Genomic DNA, 22,224 nt, shown 5'->3' on the forward strand with positions numbered 1-22,224 from the left:
ACCTGGCAATTTTCTAGGTTTGGCCTGTGTTTTGCCCTTTTCGACCCCTTCCCCTCACTCAATCTCTGAGATTCCACTTTCCCCTGCTTCCTAACATCCCTCCCCACTCCCAAAAATTTCCCCAAGAATTTAGAAGCCCTCTATCCCCTTCATTTCGCTCCATTTCGACAAAATCCCTTGTTTCACACATCGGGACAAGTTTCACTCAAAAGCTGTTTCTGAGCAATCAAAGATGAATTTTGCAAAACTGAGAGCGATTTTTGTCCACAACATGCCAAGGAAGAAAAACCTCTTTCACGTTTTACACAGGTGTCATGGTTTGAGAGAAATGTCAAAAATACCGGCGAGAACGAAGGTGCTCCAAGGACGGCTGGCCAAAGCACAAAAACGAAGGAAAACGCCCGATCCACTCCAAATTTTGGCCAAAGCCTCTTTGACTGAGCATGGTACTTGATTGGGGACTTCCAGCCCAAATTTCAAGAAATTTGGAGAAAATTTTGTCATTTGTGAATTTTTTGTGCAATTTACAGGTTTTGGCCGTGGAATGGTCTCACCCTGGGTGAGACCATTCTGGAGGATTGCTCGGAATTTTGAAAACTTGGCATTTTTGGAAAGGGCATGCAAAGAGAAAAATTACCAATACTTGGGAGAAGCCTGATTTTGAGATTTGAGCCTCCAAAAGCTCAAAATACATCAAAAAAATGACTTTCTGCCCACTTTTTGAGTTGCAGAAAGTGACCTTGGGAGAAATGGTTTTTGAGGGGGCAAAACAACTCCAAATTCAGAAATTCCACTTGGGATGGAAATTAGACAGACCAAGCTTTCCAATGAGCCATCTTGCACCTGATTTGGATCAGTGGAACCCACTCAAAAGTAGCTGCAAAGGGGCACGACCATTTGAAACAGGGGGCACGACCATTCAAGCCAGCTTTGCCAGAATTGACCTTTTTTGTCAAAAAAACACTGTTTTGACTATGGTTGACCATTTTTACTTGTATATGATGGATAAATGTAATATTTTCATGGCACTTTGATAGATTTTATCTCTCTTTACCCTTCTAGAAGCTTCCTTGATGTAAATAGTGAATATTTAATGCATGGATGAGTTAGCTAAGTTTTAGAGGCAAGTTGTTTTGACTGCCTATTATCTAGTGCTTAGTTTAGAATTAGTTCAAACTGCTCCTAGGAAGCTGAGCTCGACCCCTAGAGGTGGGGAAAAGAGTTAGATGGTCTATATTATGCCTTCACTTGCTCATTTTCATGGTTGGACTCTTTTGGGAGAAGCATTATTGTGTATTGTACATCTATTTCTGCAATTTAAGGAAAGGAAAGCCAGGGTTTTGCAGACTTCATTGTGGATTCTTGTGGATCATTGTGTTGATGGTGTGTCTTCTAATTGTTACTGTAAGTTTGTTTATGTGTTACATCTCTCTTTCTTTGCTGCTAATTGAACAAGATGAAGTGATAAAGTTTGAATTCATGCATGCCATGCTCAGCTTTTAATTCTGTTCAATATCTATGTTTTCCACTGTTTAAAGAGGATTCAAAGTCCTTGTTTGCCCTCTTTAACCTCCTCTCTTTCTTCCCTGATCACTCATCCAAGCCAAAGGCATCAGCACAAGTTCCTACCTTGCCCCAAAGAACCCCCTGCAAAAACTGAGCCCAATCCCCGCACCCTGAATTGCACTTCTTCCAATTGCCACCAAAAAACCCAAAAACTTTAAATCAACCCCCCTTATCAATTTACTAGCCTAAAATCTTTATTCCTAATTGGTCAGCTTATCATATTGAAAAATCTACCGAATCTGACCCGAGAGAGCCTTCTCATACCTCGTAGGGCTAGCTACGAGGTGAAATGGTTTGATGTAGCCTTGAAGATTTACTTTTCTCAGCCTAGGGTAAAATCTCAAGCGCTGACAGTTGGTAAGCTCATTTACTCGATTTCTCTAATGATTTGTTGTATTGGAAGTCTAGGGGACGCATTGGATCTTATGCATGATTGCAGATGGCCTCCATCTTGGGTTTAGTCTCCTTATACGAGGTCCTAATCCTCTAGAGGGCTACATTGGCACATGTATGGCATGTGTTGAGAGCCATGGGCCTCCACATCAGTAAACAATACTCCATGGATCCCCGAGGATGTTCATATATTGCTCGAGATTCACCTATTGGGCGAGGAAGATGCACCTGGTTCACCTTTGCCCACCCAACTCCACAAATGTACCATACACTTGGCATCTAACCAAGGACCTATAGGATGATGTGGCATCACCTACACCATCATCAAAACCCTTGCAGATGATCCACATGAATCTTCGCCGCATTTGTATACCCATGAGGTTATTATTGTGCCCCCGCACCCACTAGGATTACCATAGGTTTATTGTTTGGACAACAAAGGGCCAACCCCTTGTCCATTACGTTTGAGGGTCCTATTCTTCAATATGGCACCTATGGACGTCATCATGCCTCTTGGAGGGCCCTACGACATGTATTATTCATCATCTACCCTATTAAGAGGCTTATTCTTTCATTTGTGAGCTAGTTTGGTGGTCTTGTCACCAAAAGTTAAATTATTAGCACATTATTTTATTTTTGGGGCTTATGTAGGCCAAGAAGACTAATTCGAACTCCTCATTAGTGTATAAATACAGGTAATATGAGTTCATTTTCTCCTCATCAGTTTAGATTGGATATCTTCTCTCTTAAGAATTTCACACTTTTTCTTGGAGGATGAATTTGAGCTTTATGGATGAATTTTAGTCTTGGATTTGGTTTATCTTATCTTGGAGCTTCTTTATTGTCAAATTGTGGATGGTTGGATATGTTATATTACATATAAATACATTATTTTAATTTTATTCTTGTTTTACTTTGTCATATACATAGGATTGGGATTTTCGCCATTTTTAGGGCTAATTGCTGCATGCATTTACTGCTTAAATTGTGGAATTTTGTCTGTATATAGAGTCTCTCAATGTATGGGCCATGTAATTTGAATGAAATTTCCTAGGGATAATTCTATCAACGAATTCATCTTGATAAGCCACCACCTTTCGCAACTCGAAGTATAAAATATGTAAGGTTGCTTCCCTTTGCCATAAAAGGCTAGCGAGGTAGTCTTAAGGCCTCCTTGACTAGGAAAGGAAGTTCTCATTCATATTTATCTGACTCCATTCTCCCAAGACTAAGGCAATGATCTACTAAGAGGTGGTCACCCAAAATCAATTCCTTTTCACCTTTTCCTAGGTCTAGCCAAGTTGGGTCACCTAGGGCATCATTTTCCCAACAAAATAGCCCTTCAAAAAGTTCGATCTCCTAGCCTCCCCTACATTGGTGTCTCCTCAAGGCCTCCTTCAATTTTGAAGTCATTCTGACGGTGGAGTTGTGAGAAAAGCCAAACCCTAACTCTAATGAGAAACCATCCATCAAGCCTCACAAAGTTCGATATCCATGCAAACTTTGTGCAAGAGACCATCTTCTTCGAAATTGTCCAAATATTCCTCAGATCTTAGAAGAATGGTCTTCTCGTTCACATCATCCTGTGTCATTGACTTCTAGAGATCATGCTGGTGACACACCATCAACTAGTGATAGTAAAGTTCATGGAAAGAAGGGTAAAGTTAAGTTTCCCTATAGGTTATGTGAAGGGAATCATCCCATTCATCTTTGTCCCTATTTGGATGAAGCCAAAAAAGTGTTGGATAACCGTCCTGTTTCACCACAACGACTTCCATCTGGTTATAGGAAACTCTCCCTAAGTCCTTCATTAGTTGATGAATTTACTGACCAAAATCAACCGTCGGTCAAACCCACTCTCTCTAAAAGTGAATTCTATGTGTCTATACCTGACCCAAATCAACAAGTCAAATAGCGACAAACTTGTCCATCTAGACAAGATCAAGTTTCACCTTCACTAGACTCGTTAAAACATCAAATAGTGATGGATTCGCTCGAAGGGTGAAATTATACAACAAGCATATGTTATCCTCCTCAAGCTTGATAAAAATAAAGAGGTACTGGTCAGCAATGATTGGGGAAAATGGGAAAAAGGGGAAAACCACTTTATGGTAGCAGGTCGCTCTTGAACATGACACTTTCACTTCATCTCCATGACTATTTGGGTTGGGTTATCTTCTTGATGGTTATCATACTTATGGTTTATCACACCATCCATCACTTTTGTTTTGGGTCAATGTTGCCAATTCATTCAGACTATTTGGGTTGGTTTATCTGCTTGATGGTTATCATACCTATGGTCTATCACACCATCCATTACTTTGGTTTTGGGTCAATGTTTCCAATTCATTCAGTGTCGCCAATATGTTCAAGAGAAGTCATCCTTTACAATACCATAAACCTTCATTTTCATGACCGCCATTCCTGAACCTTGTGTCGTCAGTCAAATTCCATCTCAAAAATCACTACACTTGTTTCGTGTCATTGATGTGGGATACATCAAGGCCCTCTTGCGACGAGTCACTTCTTGTCAACATCAGCTCATTATCCAAGAAGTTGACTTAGAAACACCCATTCAGTACCTTGAAGCTTGCATGCATCAATGGCAAGTTTCTCGCTTCCGACAATAGGCATACATCAATGGCCTTCGATTGAAAGACTTTGTATGGTGTTCGACATCAAATCATCCATTCACACCATGCAGAATGTACTGTAGTACCTTGAGGATCATTATCATTATCGGTGATTTCTCTTGCATCTGTTAACAACTTACATCATTGGCTGGTAATCAGATGGTGTCTTCCCATGTTCGACTTTAGATCACATATTCACATGGTTAGACTTGTACTTGAGCAAATGGTTGAACGAGATTGAAGACCTCGGATCTAGTTTCATCCATTCGGGCTGCGATTTTAGGAGTACTAAATCATATGTGCAATGGCTTTACATTGATGGTCATTCCGATCATGGGTCTATATCTGTAGATGACTGTTTATGTACATGTAATGAAAGTTTATAAGCTGAGCATGGGTATGCCTTCCCTTAGCAATTCATGTAAAATCAAATATCATGATATATGTATTGTAATTGATGCAGGTCACCTTCCACTTTGATACCTCCTCATCACATCGTAAAGCATTTCATTAGACATTGGCATTTTTCCGACTTCATGCTTTACGGGGCAACTATTACAGATCCATTTGGGCACATCAAATCCCAACATCCAGATCAATGTTTTAGGGCTCACCAAACCCTAATTTCAGTTGCTTCATGCCCTAAGCAAGTCACACCTTTGAATGCCTCCTTCCCAGATAATTTCATGACTTGAAGACATCCAGAAATAGCCTCTAGAGGGACCAGCGTAGGTAAGCCCTTATGAAGGTGCGTTGCAGAGCAATTAAGTCCACTTCCAGGGTGCTCTATAGAGCACTTAGGCTTCCTTTCACTTGTGCTGGGCGAGAATGAACGAAGTTCACATAGGGTTTGGGGAATATTCTTATCTTTTGGAGTCATCTAGAAGTTTCCCTCACTTATCAACTCTTATGAGCTCGAAAATGGATGAGGAATGAGTTAAGGTGCATCCTATCCTCTCATTCCTTCCTTCATAGGACTAACTCTAAGTATGGAAGCCCATTCAATGCCACCGTTAATGACAAAACCTCCTCCATCTTCTTATAAATTGACCACTCATCTAAGTGATCAGGCGCTGGATTATATTGAAATGTAAGGAGATAGTGCTGCTATGAGATTTGGCTTTGAAGCAAGTATTGTGATGCTACAAGTTTGTCATGCTTTTGATGTGATGTGGATGGGATCCAAGTTGAAGGAATGGCTTTGAATCAAACACCAATGGTTGTAATTCCTTCTTCTATCTAATAAAGTGTTTGAACCTTTTCCCATATGTTTATATTGTTTCATAATGCTTATATGTGTGAATTGTATCTGATTCCTTTCACTTATATTCAATAGATCGTATGCTTTGATCAGTTTTTGTCTTCTGTTGTGTTTACAGGGTACTTCTCAAGCGGATTAAGTATGGGAAGGAGCAATGGAATCGATACAAGGGAGATGAGAGGAAAGCGGAGCTACAAGTAGGCCTTATATCTTCTCATCTTATCTATTGCTTATAGGAAAAGTCTAAAACACATTAAACTATTGTTCTAGATAAAGCTACTTATCTAGGGAATTAGTATTTATCCGTAGATGCTAAATTCTCCAAAACATGGAGTCCCTAAGTCCCGTGGGATATGACAATTTATAAGTGCATGTGAGTGAACAAGAGCGATGAAATGGCAAAAGGAGAAAGCACACAATGGGACACAAGTCAAAATTGTATATATATTTGGTTGGATATGAAATTCACCAAAATTTGAAATTCAAGGGTTAAATTGGGAAAACCAAATAACTTAGACTATAACCATGTGATTGAAATATAATCCCTATCCTCACCTTCATGGCTTAGCAAATCTTAAGAATCCCTGAAGTCCACTCTTTTGGAGCCTATAATAGTTGCAAACTCTTTGTAAGTATCAATTGAGAAAAGTACAAGGTATTGCAATATTGTCCATGTTTTGATTCAAATTTGAATTTACATCATTGTGAGTTTGTGTCATTTCGAATAATATTAATAGCTTAAAAGATGGGAGTTGTCTATAATGCGACTTTTTGGAGATTCCGGTGACAGAATCCGGCGGAAGAAATTGAGGTTAAATCTTGATTTATTGCAGTTAAAATGGTTTTTTAACTGCATATTTGGATTCAGCGCCCTCAAAAACCCTTGGGATGCTTTCATTGTGCAGAAACTAGCTATCAAACTTGCGATTCCAATAAATTCCTACCGGATTTCGACCGAAAAAACCCGCCGAAAAGACTTTCAAAAAGTCGCGTTATAGAAAAATGCTAAAAGATGATCATATCAGTGTTGATAACTATATATTAGAATGTGTGTAAAATGTTAAAGAATAACATCTCTTGTTAATTGAAGTAGTTGGACACTTAGCCATGAGTTTAAGTCACTTTAGAAAAATATTTTAGACACTATCAATCAAGACATTTTTAGAAAATTCATGCAAATCCTAGATATCTTTAGAAGTGGTTAATCTTAGGCGATTCTAGAAAATTCCTGGTCTATGTAAAATCTATTTAATAATGAGAAAGGTATGTAATGCCACAAGGGTGTATGACAACTTTTTCCTCATTCAGCTTTTAACTCCTTATAAAACTTTTCATCGTATCAAAGCCAACATAAGACTTTTCACTCTTCACAGAGTGGAGAGCATATCCAAGAGAAAACAAATTTCAAAGCAGGTCTAAGACTCTTCGCAAAGTGGAGAGAAAATCATGAAGATCGTTAAATAAAAGATTTGAGTTTCAAAGTGTGAGGTCTACATAAAAAGGTTGACAATTTTTTTGGTGAGTGATCCCTATGGCATTTGTTGTAGTAGAACCATTGTTTCCCAGCTACCACTGCTACTTTGCAAAGCTGCCATATGCCATAAAGCAGTCGTTGTACGTAGGTACATGAATTTTCCCTAGTCGTTGCCGTGAGCCATTATTCATTGTTGTAAGAACTATCTTTGTTTGATATATATATATATATATATATATATATATATATATATATATATATATATATTTATATATATATATATATATATATATATATATATATATATATAAATGGTACTATATTACAGTTTGGAAACTCCGCAAGAGGTCCACCCATTTTTTCAAAGTAGCCAATGTAAAGAGTTAACGGTGCATTAGGGATGTAATGGATTTCTTTTGGATTTAGGTAATACGCTTAGTCATGCAAATACTTGGTATGTATTGAGGTTATGGAATTATTAATCATTGAGTTAAAATTTTAGAACCTTTTAGAATACGTTCAAGAAAGGATAAACAAGAAAAAGTGAAATCTCAATAAATTGTTTTTGACCAGGGGATTTTTTCTAGTCTTTTTTAATTATTATCTAAAAAATATAATGAAAAAGGGTAGTCAAGGATTAAAAAAAAAGTTTTGAAAGGTATTTAAGTTTCTTGAGAAAGATCAATATGGATTTTCTTAGTGGTTTTTATTTGCCAAAACTTATTAGTATGGATTTTCTCAATGTTCTTATTTTCTATCACCTATTTTCATTGGTTAACATTATGAATTTTGGGCTTATTAAAATTAGAACTAGATTACAAATGTATAATTTATGGAACATTATTTCAAATGGGCTTGAGGAACCCTTGAGTCAGGGAGTCTGTGAAGCTATGACACAAGATCAAAAGGATCAACTCTTTGTGAACAACAAGTATGATGCAACAACATTGTTTCTCAACCACCAAGGTTTGGATGAAAGTATTCTTCCTAAGATTATAGCAACAACCACATCCCAAGAAGCTTCGAATATTCTAGAAATGACATATAGTGAAAGAGGAAGCAAGATTGATCAACATCAAGATGAGTCGAAAAACATTATAGTTGTTAATGAATTTCCCATTGTAATGGGAGAAGCAAGAGATTTTGATATTGTAGAGGTAACAAGAGAAGCTATGGAAGAGTTTGCTGAAGTAGAAAAAGGTATACAACACATGGAGACTACAATTATCCTAAACAATATAGTTGAAGAAATTGTGGAAGCAAAAGGTGATTATGTGCAATATGTTATGCATGAACATGGTAAAAATAGTGAAGCTAAGTGTGCAGATACACATGTGAGGATGAAATTAAATATTGTCTTTACAGTAGTAGTAACAGGTGAGGATAACCTAGTAGTGAAACTTGAATTTGATTATGAAGTTGAGTTAGTGTTTCTTGAAGAGCGACTTTCAAACACCAAGTATGATAAAGGAAAGTGGTTATGGAGAAACTACAATAACTACAACAAAAAATTCAGTAGAAGAAATCAAGGAAACCATCAGAGTTCTTGAAGACTTTGTGGTAGTGGAAGAGAAGATGAAAGAACATGAATATGTTGTTTTTGATCTTATAGTAATTGACAGAAAAGTTTAGTCAACAGTAGCCAAGGTACAAGTATATGAGACAAAGAACTAGATAAAGACGGCACTAAAGACAAGGAACTATTAAAGAAGAGTAAAAAGTATGTGGAATACAAAGTTTGGAGCAAAAGGAAGAAAAGACTTGTGCAAGGTAGCGTTGTGCATCGACTTGCAGAAGTAAAACAAATTTTGAAATGGTATAAGTATTGTAAGCCTAGTTGAGACCAACAAGTAGTAGTGGTCATAATTAAGGGGGAGTTGTTAGTACTAGTGAATGTATTAGTTGAGATTAAGAGGGAGTGTTAAAGAATGATATCTCTTGTTAAGAGAAGTAGTCAGATAGTTAGTTGTCAGTCCAAGTCACTTTTAGAAAGATATTTTTAGACACTATTAGTCAAGGTATTTTTAAAAAATCATGAAAATCCTAGATATATTTAGCAGTGGTTAATTTTAAGTGATTTTGGAAAATTCCTGACTTATGTAAAATTTATTTAATGATGAGAAAGATGTGTAATGCCCCAAGGGTGTATGAAGCATTCTCTCTTCCTTTCTATACATCTTTCCACAAAATATAGCAGAGTGACTAAGTTTTAGAAAAACATTTTAAATAAATGGTATCACTAATGACCAAAGGGAAGGTTCTCTTATGTAGGAATCATTAGGGAAGAGTCTTATTGTTAGTATCTATTATCAACATTAACATGTGAAGTTATAAGACAAGGATAAGGCTATAACAAAATTAATTATGGCCACAGGTAAAGCTATCAAAATGGAGGACAATTCTGAAAATTGTATCAAATTCTGCAAACAGCTCATTGCTGAATCTTCTCAATGGAGACCAACAAGGAAGATCAAAGGTTTAATGGGTCATGGGAAGGACATATTCACTATATTGGATTATAAAAGGCAATTTTATAAATAAAAGTAATATGCATTTGAAAACATAGCACAAACCAAAAGAAAGAAAAAATGAAAACCTTAAAGTTGTTGCTTTCATTAATAAAACCCACTTTACAGGAATAGTTACCCCAAATTTGCAAGTGCAGGATCCTATATACACAGTACCGCATAGGAATAAAACAGATGACCCTATGTGAAATGCAACTTTTGTACTCAAAATGGAAGCAGTTAAAATAACTCACAACGTGGAGCTCCGTTGCAAGGAAAGGTTCGTTGGAGGCAACCTAATCCTCTCCCAGAAAATCTGTAAGAGCGGTAATTACCAATTATAATGATTATTCACGATGATTATAGTCGAAAAAAACACCACTTAATATTCTAAAAAATATAACCGATAAAAATTCAGGATATTAGGACACAGGTTTCAGACTCATGCCCAATTGCTTATATCCTGAATAAATATTAGACCGATGATTTTGTAGTCTATTAAATTCTAGCCTTTTCCCCTTTAGCTGGTGAAATCAAACAATATTTTTCAATATTAACTCAATATTTTTCATCTGTCTTTGCTCTTAAATAAAATATGAGATAGAAAGAGGGCGTGGCTACCTATTATCTATTTCATTTGTTGCGAAGTAATTTCCTACCAGATTCCTGCATGTCATGATATAACATATTATAAATTGTGCAATGTAGTTGATAGAAAAAGGCTTGTTGATTACCCAACGATAGACACTGACGTTTACTAGTGAAGAAGGAAGTTACTAATAATAACGGACAATTATATCAAATTAGTTTAAAAAGTCAACTGATGACTTCATATCAGAAATTACTCCTATTTGCATACACTGTCAAACTGTTCAGCCATCCTGGAAGAGCTCCAGAAAACTGGTTGTAAGATAGATCTCTGCGTATACAAGACATTAGAAGTATAGTAAGCCAAAATTGTTAATAAAATTAAGATTCCATAAACAATAGCATATTATCTTAGAATATATGCATATGAGCGTAATGATGCGTAAAGATAATATACTTTATGTTACTCAGTTGCACTCAGCGTAATCATGTAATTATCGGTACCTTATGTAGTCTTTAGAGCTTTATGTTTGTTGTATGTACTTTATTCTAGTTGTTTGTACGTCATTTAGTCATTAAGGTTTTAGCTAAGTCATGGTTGGTGGGACATTAATTGCCTTAAATTCATTTTAAAGTAAGTTATAAGAGGAATTGATACACAGGTAGCAATTGGAATGTTAAAGATAATGCATGCATGTAAAGCCACTTATCCCATATGCAAGGATCAAAGGGGTAAGAGGGACAAGAAATTATAAATAGGCACGTAAGTTTCAACAAATGTTATGATGTTCAGATGTTTTGTTGTAGGTAGTTTAATTTTTTTTTAGCAAATTAATATTATATACGGTTGAAGAGTACCTTTATCAACAAAATTGTTGTATTTGGAAAATTAACATTGTCATTTACATTTAGTTGCATAGTTTTTAGAATGGTTGTCAGAATACTCTAAATTGTGATAAGTAAATCATTATATAATACAACATCATGTACTAGTCCACTGCTTTAATGGCATGTCATTACATGTTGCACCTTTTTAAGTCTTTTGTCACAACTGCATGTTACTAGCTGATTTTTTTAAGCCTTTCTCGGCTCTTTTTTTGAACAAAAATTGTTCATTTTTCCTACTCTTTCCTTGTTTATGAATTGTGTTCAAGTAAGATTATAATAATGGTATCAAAGAACTTTCTTTGCTTCATGCGGAAACACCAACAATGGCTTATTTTTTAGCTATTGAAAATAGTTGAAAATCAAATAATTTACTCGCTGCAGAAGAAGCCATAAAAATCACATGGGTGAATAAGAGACACTAGAAAAAACAAATTAGGCCATTTGTTCAATGATTGTAATGATGGATAGAAGGGAATGATGAGATGAAAGTAGTGGTGAACAAGGCCATCGAAGACACTGAAATGTAATATTCCTAATTAGCCATGGCTAATTGGAATATTCGATTTTTGCTCAATTTTGCCTTCTATAGTTATTAATAAATAAAAAGGTGAGGAAAGGGGGACATAACGCACTTTTAGAATAAAGTCACTCCCTAGTAGCACAACGTTGTAACTTAAAGGGGAGCCAAGGGGGCCAAGGGACCACGTAGAGGAGGGGCTCATGTAGACACTTGGAGGGACTGCGCAGATGGAGAAGAACACGTGGCAAGAGGGAAGCTACGTTGGAGGAGGTGGGTCTTAGTGTTGAGAAAGGCCAACGCTATAAAGGAGAGGGGAGCCTCCTCATTTTGGCATTCGATTATGTGCATTTGAGCTAGTCACTTCGACTTAGAGCACGTTGGCTGTTTAGCTTGTCTGCAACACTGTTTAGTGCAACGAGTGTCTCCATTCGGAGATCTCACCCTTAGCTCCGGGGGACTTCAAGTGCCTGCTTGGGCAAGGTAGTTTTCAGTAGTCTTTTGCAGGAGGATTGACCTTTCGAGTGAGGAGGAACTCAGCAATTTTGGATAACTGCGCAGTCTTGAGAGAGGGACGCAGTTCTTTTGGTGGGAGTTCCGGATTGAGGGTTTTGCGGAGGATTTGAGCTGGGAGATTGAGCAAGGGATCAGCCCTTGCATATTGGAGGATTTTGGCAGAGTTTCGGGCGGAGTTTTGGAGGGTTCCATTCTGTGGCAGCGCAGAGCCTTGAGGGATTGCGTAGGTCCTCAAGGGGACGATTTTCGGGGGTCAGCCATTTTGGAAAAGCTTTCTGGGCTTTTCTGGGTTTATTGAGTAGAGGCGGATTCCAGAGTTTCAGCATTTTCTGAGGAGGGGAACAGCCCCAAATCCTCATTTGGTTCCAGCAGTAGCAGCAGCACAGCAGTTCTCCGGCAGCTTGGACGCAGTTCAGAGAGAAGCCATTTCCTTGCTATTCTGAGTGTATTTCTTCACTTGCCTTGAGCAAGTCGAGGTGCCATCTTTCTGATCACCTCCTGTACTCATTCCATTACTCAGTATAATAAAATGGCTTAGCATTTCTCTCTGCATTTCTTGAGTATCTGCTTGTATTCCGTGTTTATATTATTATATGTTGCACCACTGTTATTTCTATCTCTTTGAGCTTCCCGGTTACTATATCATTTGTACATATTTGGTTGGAGCTTGCTTGGGTTTGAGGGATATCCCTGAAACGGGATATTATGGTGGTATCAGAGCATAGATCTGGCTCAGCCTGTGGAGCTAGCAATCTATGACACCGGGAGAAAATCCCTACATCTGTTACATAGGTAGGAGATACAAAGACACTGGGCGTAGGTTGGAGAACACCTACGGAGAGGGAGACTGTGTTCGGGTCGTGGACACAGAACAAGAGCACCCTGTAGTGAATGCAGAACAGGAGGAGCCTGTGGTGGACGCAGAGTAGGAGTATCCGATGGCAGATGAGGACGGGAAGAGATTTGTGGATATGCTCCTCAAATCAGTGCAGGATCTGTCGAGGCAGATCGAGGTGATGGGGCAGAGATTCACGGCAGTGGAGGCTAGACAACGTGAGAACTCACGGGTTTTCCAGGTTGGTGAGGGATCGGGTACATCCCACCATTTTCCAAAGCAGGGTACCACTCAACGTGATACTACTCAGCAGATGGCCTCACATGCCCCTACACGTTCTACCATGCCCACTTTCCTAGGAGTAGACACAGGGGCCGGAGCTCAGCAGGAGGCAGAACCCGGTCATATGGGTGATTATTTTGCAAAGTACCAGGCCTATGGGCAGGAGTTCAGGGATGCTCTCCCATTCAGAGACTTTGTTCAGCTCCAACGAGATAGTATACCCCGCAACTATCACAGAGGACACCGACATTATCACGATGGAGACACCCACTGCACAGCTAGTAGATTCCACTTGCCTATGTTTGATGGTTCATCAAACAGTTCGGTAAGGTCTTGGGTGGAGAAACTGGACATCTATTTCCAGCTTAACCAGATGGCAAAGGCAGAGGCCATCAAGGTGGCGACATTACATTTGGATGGTGAGGCCCAGGATTGGTGGTTCCATGGGATGGTTACACTCGGACATTCCACAGTGACGACATATGCCGAGTTCACCAGGAGATTGATGGAGAGGTTTGACCGGAGGGATCCGGAACAACACTTTGTTGAGTTGACGAGGCTCAAATAGATAGGGAGCCCAGAGACCTACATTGCAGACTTCTTGAGGATTTCAGTGATGGTGCCAGATCTATCCACAACACGGAGGATCTACATGTTTGTTGAGGGGTTAGCAGAGCCACTTCGGGATCTAGTCAGGTCCACTAGACCAGCCACACTCCAGGATGCTATTAGCAAGACCCGGGACTTACAGGATGCCTTACCCAGGACCCGGACACCTTACCCCCAGAGACAGGCTTTCCAGCCTAAGGGGAAGGATGTGAGGATTTCGCCTCCAAAGGGGAATCCAGGACAAGCATAGATTGATGATGATGCCAAGAGGGAGTTGAAGAAGAAGCGGTTGTGCTTTACATGTCAGGAGCCATGGGCACCAGGACATAGATGTGCTACTGGCAAAGCACACTTTATTGAGGTCTTCTCCGAGAGCAGTGGGGAAGAGGATGAGGAGGATGATGTGGAGGTAGGAGATAGTCATGCTGTGTAGGGTACCTTGCCGTCTCCACCACCAGCAGTAGGTGGTGCAACTTTTGCACCTACCAGAGGAGCCCTTGCAGCATTGCGAGGGGTTCCCAAGTATTTGACGCTGCACATACGGGGGATAGTACGTGGCCAGCGAGTATCAGTTTTGGTTGACAGTGGGACAACCCACAACTTCATTGATGCATAAATGGTTGAGTGGAGAGGTATACAGACAGAGAGCTTCGATGGATTTTCAGTTTTGGTCCGAGGAGATCAGATCATGGTGTGTGCTTGTTATGTCCCAGAGTTATTAGTGACGATGGGCACCTACACACTGACTGACCACTTTTTCGTGGTCAATATTCCGGAAACCAACGTAGTACTGGACGTTCAGTGGCTTATCACTCTAGGGAAGGTCACGACAGATTGAAAGTCCCTAGAGATGGAGTGGGATGATGAGAAGACAGGGATGCATGAGAAGATACGGGGACAACACACATATCTGCCTCAGACTGTTTCGGCTCATCGGATGGAGGCAGTCTTCCGGTAGGGAGACATAGAGTGGGCAGTGGAGCTGCGTGCATAAGAGGCAGGGACTAGAGGGCAGATAATGCACCCAGAGATACAGTCCATCCTTGACCGGTATGCCACAGTATTTGGGGATATTCCACCAGGACGACAACCAGACCGGGGGTTTGAGCACACCATTGAGCTTGAGTAGGGTATATAGGCAGTGATTACTACCCCCTATAGGCATCCCAAGGCCTATCGGGATGAGATTGAGCGGGCCATTCAGGAGTTGCTGGCTCTTGGGCACATTCGACTGAGCACGAGTCCTTTTGCTTCTTCCATGGTGTTGGTGAAGAAGAAGGACGACACATTGAGGATGTGCATTGACTACAGGGCCCTGAACAAGAAGACACTAAAGAACAGGTACCCCATACCTAGGATCGATGAGTTGATGGATGAGTTGAGAGGAGCACGGTTCTTCTCAAAGATTGATTTGAGATTTGGGTACCATCAGATTCGTGTGAGGGAACAAGACATTTCCAAGACCGCCTTCAGGTGTCACTATGGGCACTTTGAGTTTTTGGTGATGCCCTTTGGGCTAACCAACGCCCCAGCTACATTCCAGTCTTGCATGAATCACATCTTCCGCAGTCACTTAAGGAAGTTTGTGTTGGTGTTCTTTGATGATATCCTCATTTACAACAGGACTTGGGAGGAGCATCTCCAGCACATTGAGACAGTATTGCGCATCTTGGAGGAGCAGCAGTTCTATGCCAAGCTCTCCAAGTGTGAGTTTGGGTTGACGGAGATGTTATACTTGGGACAAATCATAGGGGTGGACGGAGTGAGGGTCGACGAGGAGAAGATCAAGGCCATTAGAGATTGGGTGGAGCCGAGGAACGTGACAGAACTTCGAGGATTCATTGGCATTTGTACTTACTACCGGAAGTTCATCAAGAGTTTCTCATAGCTTGCTGCACCCCTGACAGATCTAACGAGGAAGGGGGCATTCAGTTGGTCGGATAAAGTGCAGCGAGCCTTTGATAGGCTCAAGGAGGTTATGAGTAGCTGCCCAGTGCTTGCATTGCCAGATTTTACGCAGCCATTTGTTTTGGAGTGTGATGCGTCGGGAGGGGGGATTGGCGCAGTGTTGATGCAGGGAGGTCACCCTATAGCCTTTGAGAGCTGGAAGCTCCTCCCACTCGAGAGATTGTATTCTATATACGACAAGGAGATGTTGGCCATCATGCATGCATTGGCCAAGTTCCGACACTATTTAGTGGGTAACAGGTTCAGTGTAAGGACTGATCACAACAACCTCAGGTTCTTTTTGGAGCAAAAGCAGCTACAAGAGAGGCAGCAGAAGTGGATCAGTAAGATCCAAGCATATGACTTTGACATTGAGTATGTCAAGGGTAAGAACAACGTGATAGTAGATGCCCTATCACGTAGACAACCACGTTGTCTCTTATGAGCTTGGACGCAGACTGGAGGGCTCGACTCTTAGTAGAGTACTCCAAGGACAGATTTGCATGTGAGGTTCTGGATGGGCAGGTAGCGGATGACAGGTACAGGGTGGTCGATGAGATCATCTACTACAGGGACCAGATCTTCTTGACTGAGGGGTCTCAGCTCAAGAAGATACTTCAGGCATCACATGATTCACCATTGGCCAGCCATCAGGGGTTTACCAAAACCTACAGGGCCATTAGAGAGAGGTTCTCATGGAAGGGCCTCAAAGAGGATGTAGTCCAGCATGTCAGGGAGTGCGATGTTTGCTAGAGGAACAAGGGGGAGATGAGCCATCCCGCAAGATTATTGTAGCCTCTTCCCATTCCGGAGGGGAAATGGGAGTGTATTTCGATGGACTTCATCACAGGGTTGCCCATGGTACAGGGCAAGGATTGCATCTTTGTCGTCGTTGATCGATTGACAAAGTACACACATTTTTTTGCCATATCCGCACACTACATAGCAGCGCAAGTGGCCGAGCTGTTCTTCAGAGAGGTCTTCAGGCTACATGGTCTTCCTAAGACCATCACCAGTGATAGGGACAGCTATTTCATGGGCAGGTTTTGGCAGGAGCGTTTCCAGTTGGTAGGGACAGATTTGACACCGAGTACCAGTTATCACCCACAGATGGACGCGCAGACAGAGATAGTTAACAAGTGGATGGAGGGCTACTTGCGTAACTATGTCAGTGGGCAGCAACGAGCATGGCTGAAGTGGCTGCATCTGGGGAAGTACTGCTACAACACTACACATCACATGTCTATCGGTATGTCACCATTCTATGTTTTGTATGGATATCATCCTTTATCTTTTGCTGATGTGATGTTTGGTGCTAGCAAGGCTCCGAGAGCCAAGATTTGGATCCAAGAGAGTTAGAATATTCTCCGAGCTCTCAAGGATAATATATCTACAGTGTAGAACCAGCAAAAGTTGTATGCTGACAGGGGTCGGGTGGAGAGACAGTTTGAGGTAGGGGACTTGGTCTACCTATGATTACAGCCATACTGACAGTTTTCACTGAAGCAGAAGGGGGCTTAGAATCTCAAGCCTCGCTTTTATGGGCCATACAGGGTGATACGCAGGATTGGACAGGTTGCTTATGAGTTGGAGCTGCCCCAAGGTAGCAAGATTCATAACGTCTTTCATGTAACATGCCTGAAGAAGGCATTGGGACATCATGTGACAGTGACAGATGAGCTACCACCCATGGATGACGAGGGGCATTTGGTGTTGCAGCTAGAGGCTATTATTGATACCAGGGAGAGGCAGCTGCGGAGCAGGACGGTCCGGGAATTCTTGGTGAGGTGGAAGAATTTATTGGATGAGGATGCCACTTGGGAGAGTGAGAAAATTTTGCATCATCCATCACTTTAGTTGCTTGAGGACAAGCAACATTTTGCCGGGGGATACTGTAATATTCCTAATTAGCCATGGCTAATTGAATATTCGATTTTTGCTCAATTTTGCCTTATATATTTATTAATAAATAAAAAAGGTGAGGAAAGGGGGACATAACTCACTTTTAGAATAAATTCACTCCCTAGTAGCACAACGTTGTAACTTAAAGGGGAGACAAGGGGGCCAAAGGACCACGTAGAGGAGGGGCCCATGTAGACACTTGGAGGGACTACGCAGATGGAGAAGAACACGTGGAAAGAGGGAAGCTATGTTGGAGGAGGTGGGCCTTAGGGTTGAGAAAGGCCAACGCTATAAAGGAGAGGGGAGCCTCCTCATTTTTGCATTCGATTATGTGCATTTGAGCTAGTCACTTCGACTTAGAGCACGCTGGTTGTTTAGCTTGTCTGCAGCACTGTTTAGTGCAACGAGTGTCTTTGTTCGGAGATCTCACCCTTAGCCCCGGCGGACTTCAAGTGCCTGCTCGGGAAAGGTAGTTATCAACAGTCTTTTGCAAGAGGATTGACCTTTCGAGTGAGGAGGAACTGAGCAATTTTGGATAACTGTGCAGTCTTGAGAGAGGGACGCAGTTCTTTTGGTGGGAGTTCCAGATTGAGGGTTTTGCGGAGGATTTGAGCTGGGAGATTGAGCAAGGGATCAACCCTTGCATATTGGAGGATTTTGGCAGAGTTTCGGGTGGAGTTTTGGAGGGTTCCATTATGTGGCAGCGCAGAGCCTTGAGGGATTGCATAGGTCCTCAAGGGGGTGATTTTCGGGGGTCAGCCATTTTGGAAAAGCTTTTTGGGCTTTTCTGGGTTTATTGAGTAGAGTTAGATTCTAGAGTTTCAACATTTTCTGAGGAGGGGAATAGCCCCAAATCCTCATTTGGTTCTAGCAGTAGCCGCAGCATAGCAGTTCTTCAACAGCTTGGATGCAGTTCAGAGAGAAGCCATTTCCTTGCTATTTTGAGTGTATTTCTTCACTTGCCTTGAGCAAGTCGAGGTGCCATCTTTTTTATCACCTCCTGTACTCATTCCATTACTCAGTATAATAAAATGGCTTAGCATTTCTCTCTGCATTTCTTGAGTATCTTCTTATATTCCGTGTTTATATTATTATATGTTGCACCACTGTTATTTCTATCTCTTTGAGCTTCCTGGTTACTATATCATTTGTACGTATTTGGTTGGAGCTTGCTTGGGTTTTAGGGATATCCCTAAAATGGGATATTACAGAAATTAGAGAAGAGAGGATGGCTATCATGACCATGATTTTATGCCTTTTTCAAACAACTATACAAAACAAATGCGCAATCATATGAATCAATCTGATTGAGAAAAGCATGAACCAAAAGTTACATCCCCATTCCTATGTTTGGCCATATTAGCAATGATATCAAATCAACGACTTGGATAGAGTAACTCTCTCATCTTTTCAAATTGAACCCTATGGTTAATAACAAAAAAAAATATTTTACAACTCTCACCTTGATGGGTTTGTATTTGATTCACGGGATGAGAGAGGTCAACAAAAGATAATCACTTGGAACCAATTTGTAACTACATTTTATTATTGTTTTGTGTCCTACTTAGCCCTTAAAACATGAAGCAACAAGGTAGAGTTCCATTAAGCTATCTTGTTTGTAGATAATATTTCTCCTGGGCATGAAGTTTCCATGTATATCTACATATTAAAGAGTCCATTTGGGTGTATGTCAAAGTGTTCCAGCCTGCCACTCTTGAGTAGGGAATTCAACAAGCAATAGGCTATTTACAAGTTTCCAAAAACCACTTGTCAAGAGAATCCTCCTCTGAAAATGAAGGTAGACCTCTAAAATAAAGTGGAAGATAAATTTTCTCCGTTAAACATATTGTTGGAAAGTTTAAATGTATAGTAGTAGGCTCTACTATCATTGTTAATTTATATAGAAAACAACTTTGTTTTAATTGCAAAGAGAAGCGGTTCAAAGGGCACAAGGATAGAGCTATTAGCATGATCCACATGATAGAATGTATATCCAAAGAACAACAAAAAGTAGTTGGGAATGATCAAGAGGAGGTAGCAGAAATTCAGGAGAAAAAACAAAAAGAGGACCCAATTTTGTCCCTTTCTGTCCAATGGGAATTATTCAATATTAGTTTTTTAGGTCAAAAGAAATTTAAAAGGAAAGAATTGTGGTTACTCTTATTGATTCTAGCAGCACCAAAATTATCATAACCGGATTAGACCGGTCAAAACCAACAGGTTTCATGGGTTGGAGGGAAAAACTGGTTTAGACCAGTAAACCAAATTGTTTTTGGCCAGGTCAGTAGCTGCCCCAAGGTAGCAAGATTCATAACGTCTTTCATGTAACATGCCTGAAGAAGGCATTGGGACATCATGTGACAGTGACAGATGAGCTACCACCCATGGATGACGAGGGGCATTTGGTGTTGCAGCTAGAGGCTATTATTGATACCAGGGAGAGGCAGCTGCGGAGCAGGACGGTCCGGGAATTCTTGGTGAGGTGGAAGAATTTATTAGATGAGGATGCCACTTGGGAGAGTGAGAAAATTTTGCATCATCCATCACTTTAGTTGCTTGAGGACAAGCAACATTTTGCCGGGGGATACTGTAATATTCCTAATTAGCCATGGCTAATTGAATATTCGATTTTTGCTCAATTTTGCCTTATATATTTATTAATAAATAAAAAAGGTGAGGAAAGGGGGACATAACTCACTTTTAGAATAAATTCACTCCCTAGTAGCACAACGTTGTAACTTAAAGGGGAGACAAGGGGGCCAAAGGACCACGTAGAGGAGGGGCCCATGTAGACACTTGGAGGGACTACGCAGATGGAGAAGAACACGTGGCAAGAGGGAAGCTATGTTGGAGGAGGTGGGCCTTAGGGTTGAGAAAGGCCAACGCTATAAAGGAGAGGGGAGCCTCCTCATTTTTGCATTCGATTATGTGCATTTGAGCTAGTCACTTCGACTTAGAGCACGCTGGTTGTTTAGCTTGTCTGCAGCACTGTTTAGTGCAACGAGTGTCTTTGTTCGGAGATCTCACCCTTAGCCCCGGCGGACTTCAAGTGCCTGCTCGGGAAAGGTAGTTATCAACAGTCTTTTGCAAGAGGATTGACCTTTCGAGTGAGGAGGAACTGAGCAATTTTGGATAACTGTGCAGTCTTGAGAGAGGGATGCAGTTCTTTTGGTGGGAGTTCCAGATTGAGGGTTTTTGCGGAGGATTTGAGCTGGGAGATTGAGCAAGGGATCAACCCTTGCATATTGGAAGATTTTGGTAGAGTTTCAGGTGGAGTGTTGGAGGGTTCCATTATGTGGCAGCACAGAGCCTTGAGGGATTGCATAGGTCCTCAAGGGGGTGATTTTCGGGGGTCAGCCATTTTGGAAAAGCTTTTTGGGCTTTTCTGGGTTTATTGAGTAGAGTTAGATTCTAGAGTTTCAACATTTTCTGAGGAGGGGAATAGCCCCAAATCCTCATTTGGTTCTAGCAGTAGCCGCAGCATAGCAGTTCTTCAACAGCTTGGATGCAGTTCAGAGAGAAGCCATTTCCTTGCTATTCTGAGTGTATTTCGTCACTTGCCTTGAGCAAGTCGAGGTGCCATCTTTTTTATCACCTCCTGTACTCATTCCATTACTCAGTATAATAAAATGGCTTAGCATTTCTCTCTGCATTTCTTGAGTATCTTCTTATATTCCGTGTTTATATTATTATATGTTGCACCACTGTTATTTCTATCTCTTTGAGCTTCCTGGTTACTATATCATTTGTACGTATTTGGTTGGAGCTTGCTTGGGTTTTAGGGATATCCCTAAAATGGGATATTACAGAAATTAGAGAAGAGAGGATGGCTATCATGACCATGATTTTATGCCTTTTTCAAACAACTATACAAAACAAATGGGCAATCATATGAATCAATCTAATTGAGAAAAGGATGAACCAAAAGTTACATCCCCACTCCTATGTTTGGCCATATTAGCAATGATATCAAACCAACATCTTGGATAGAGTAGCTCTCTCATATTTTCAAATTGAACCCCATGGTTAATAACAAAAAAAAATATTTTACAACTTTCACCTTGATGGATTTGTATTTGATTCACGGGATGAGAGAGATCAACAAAATATAACCACTTGGAACCAATTTGTAACTACATTTTATTATTGTTTTGCATCCTACTTGGCCCTTAAAACATGAAGCAACAAGGCACCATAAGATACTACTACAGAGTTTCATTGAGCTATCTTGTTTGTAGATAATATTTCTCCTGGGCATGAAGTTTCCATGTATATCTACATATTAAAGAGTCCATTTGGGTGTATG

At 40.6% G+C, this 22,224-nt stretch overlaps 1 protein-coding gene across 1 annotated transcript in view; it reads right to left on the reverse strand.

Annotated features, from left to right (window-relative positions):
• Positions 1–10,074: 10,074 nt before the first annotated feature.
• The window catches only part of LOC149227589 (putative LRR receptor-like serine/threonine-protein kinase At1g53440), a 274,290-nt gene continuing 262,140 nt past the window's right edge, over positions 10,075–22,224 (reverse strand). Inside the window, exons 5-7 of the mRNA XM_089380545.1 lie at positions 10,694–10,753; positions 10,456–10,500; positions 10,075–10,150 (exon numbers count right to left, since the gene is read on the reverse strand). Of these exons, the coding sequence (XP_089236671.1) occupies positions 10,075–10,150; positions 10,456–10,500; positions 10,694–10,753 (181 nt within the window). The remainder of the gene's footprint in view (positions 10,151–10,455; positions 10,501–10,693; positions 10,754–22,224) is intronic.

Source organism: Pinus tabuliformis, chromosome J (genome assembly GCF_031772625.1).
Source record: "Pinus tabuliformis cultivar Carrire ecotype Pingquan chromosome J, CPIR1, whole genome shotgun sequence".
Classification (NCBI taxonomy): domain Eukaryota; kingdom Viridiplantae; phylum Streptophyta; class Pinopsida; order Pinales; family Pinaceae; genus Pinus; species Pinus tabuliformis.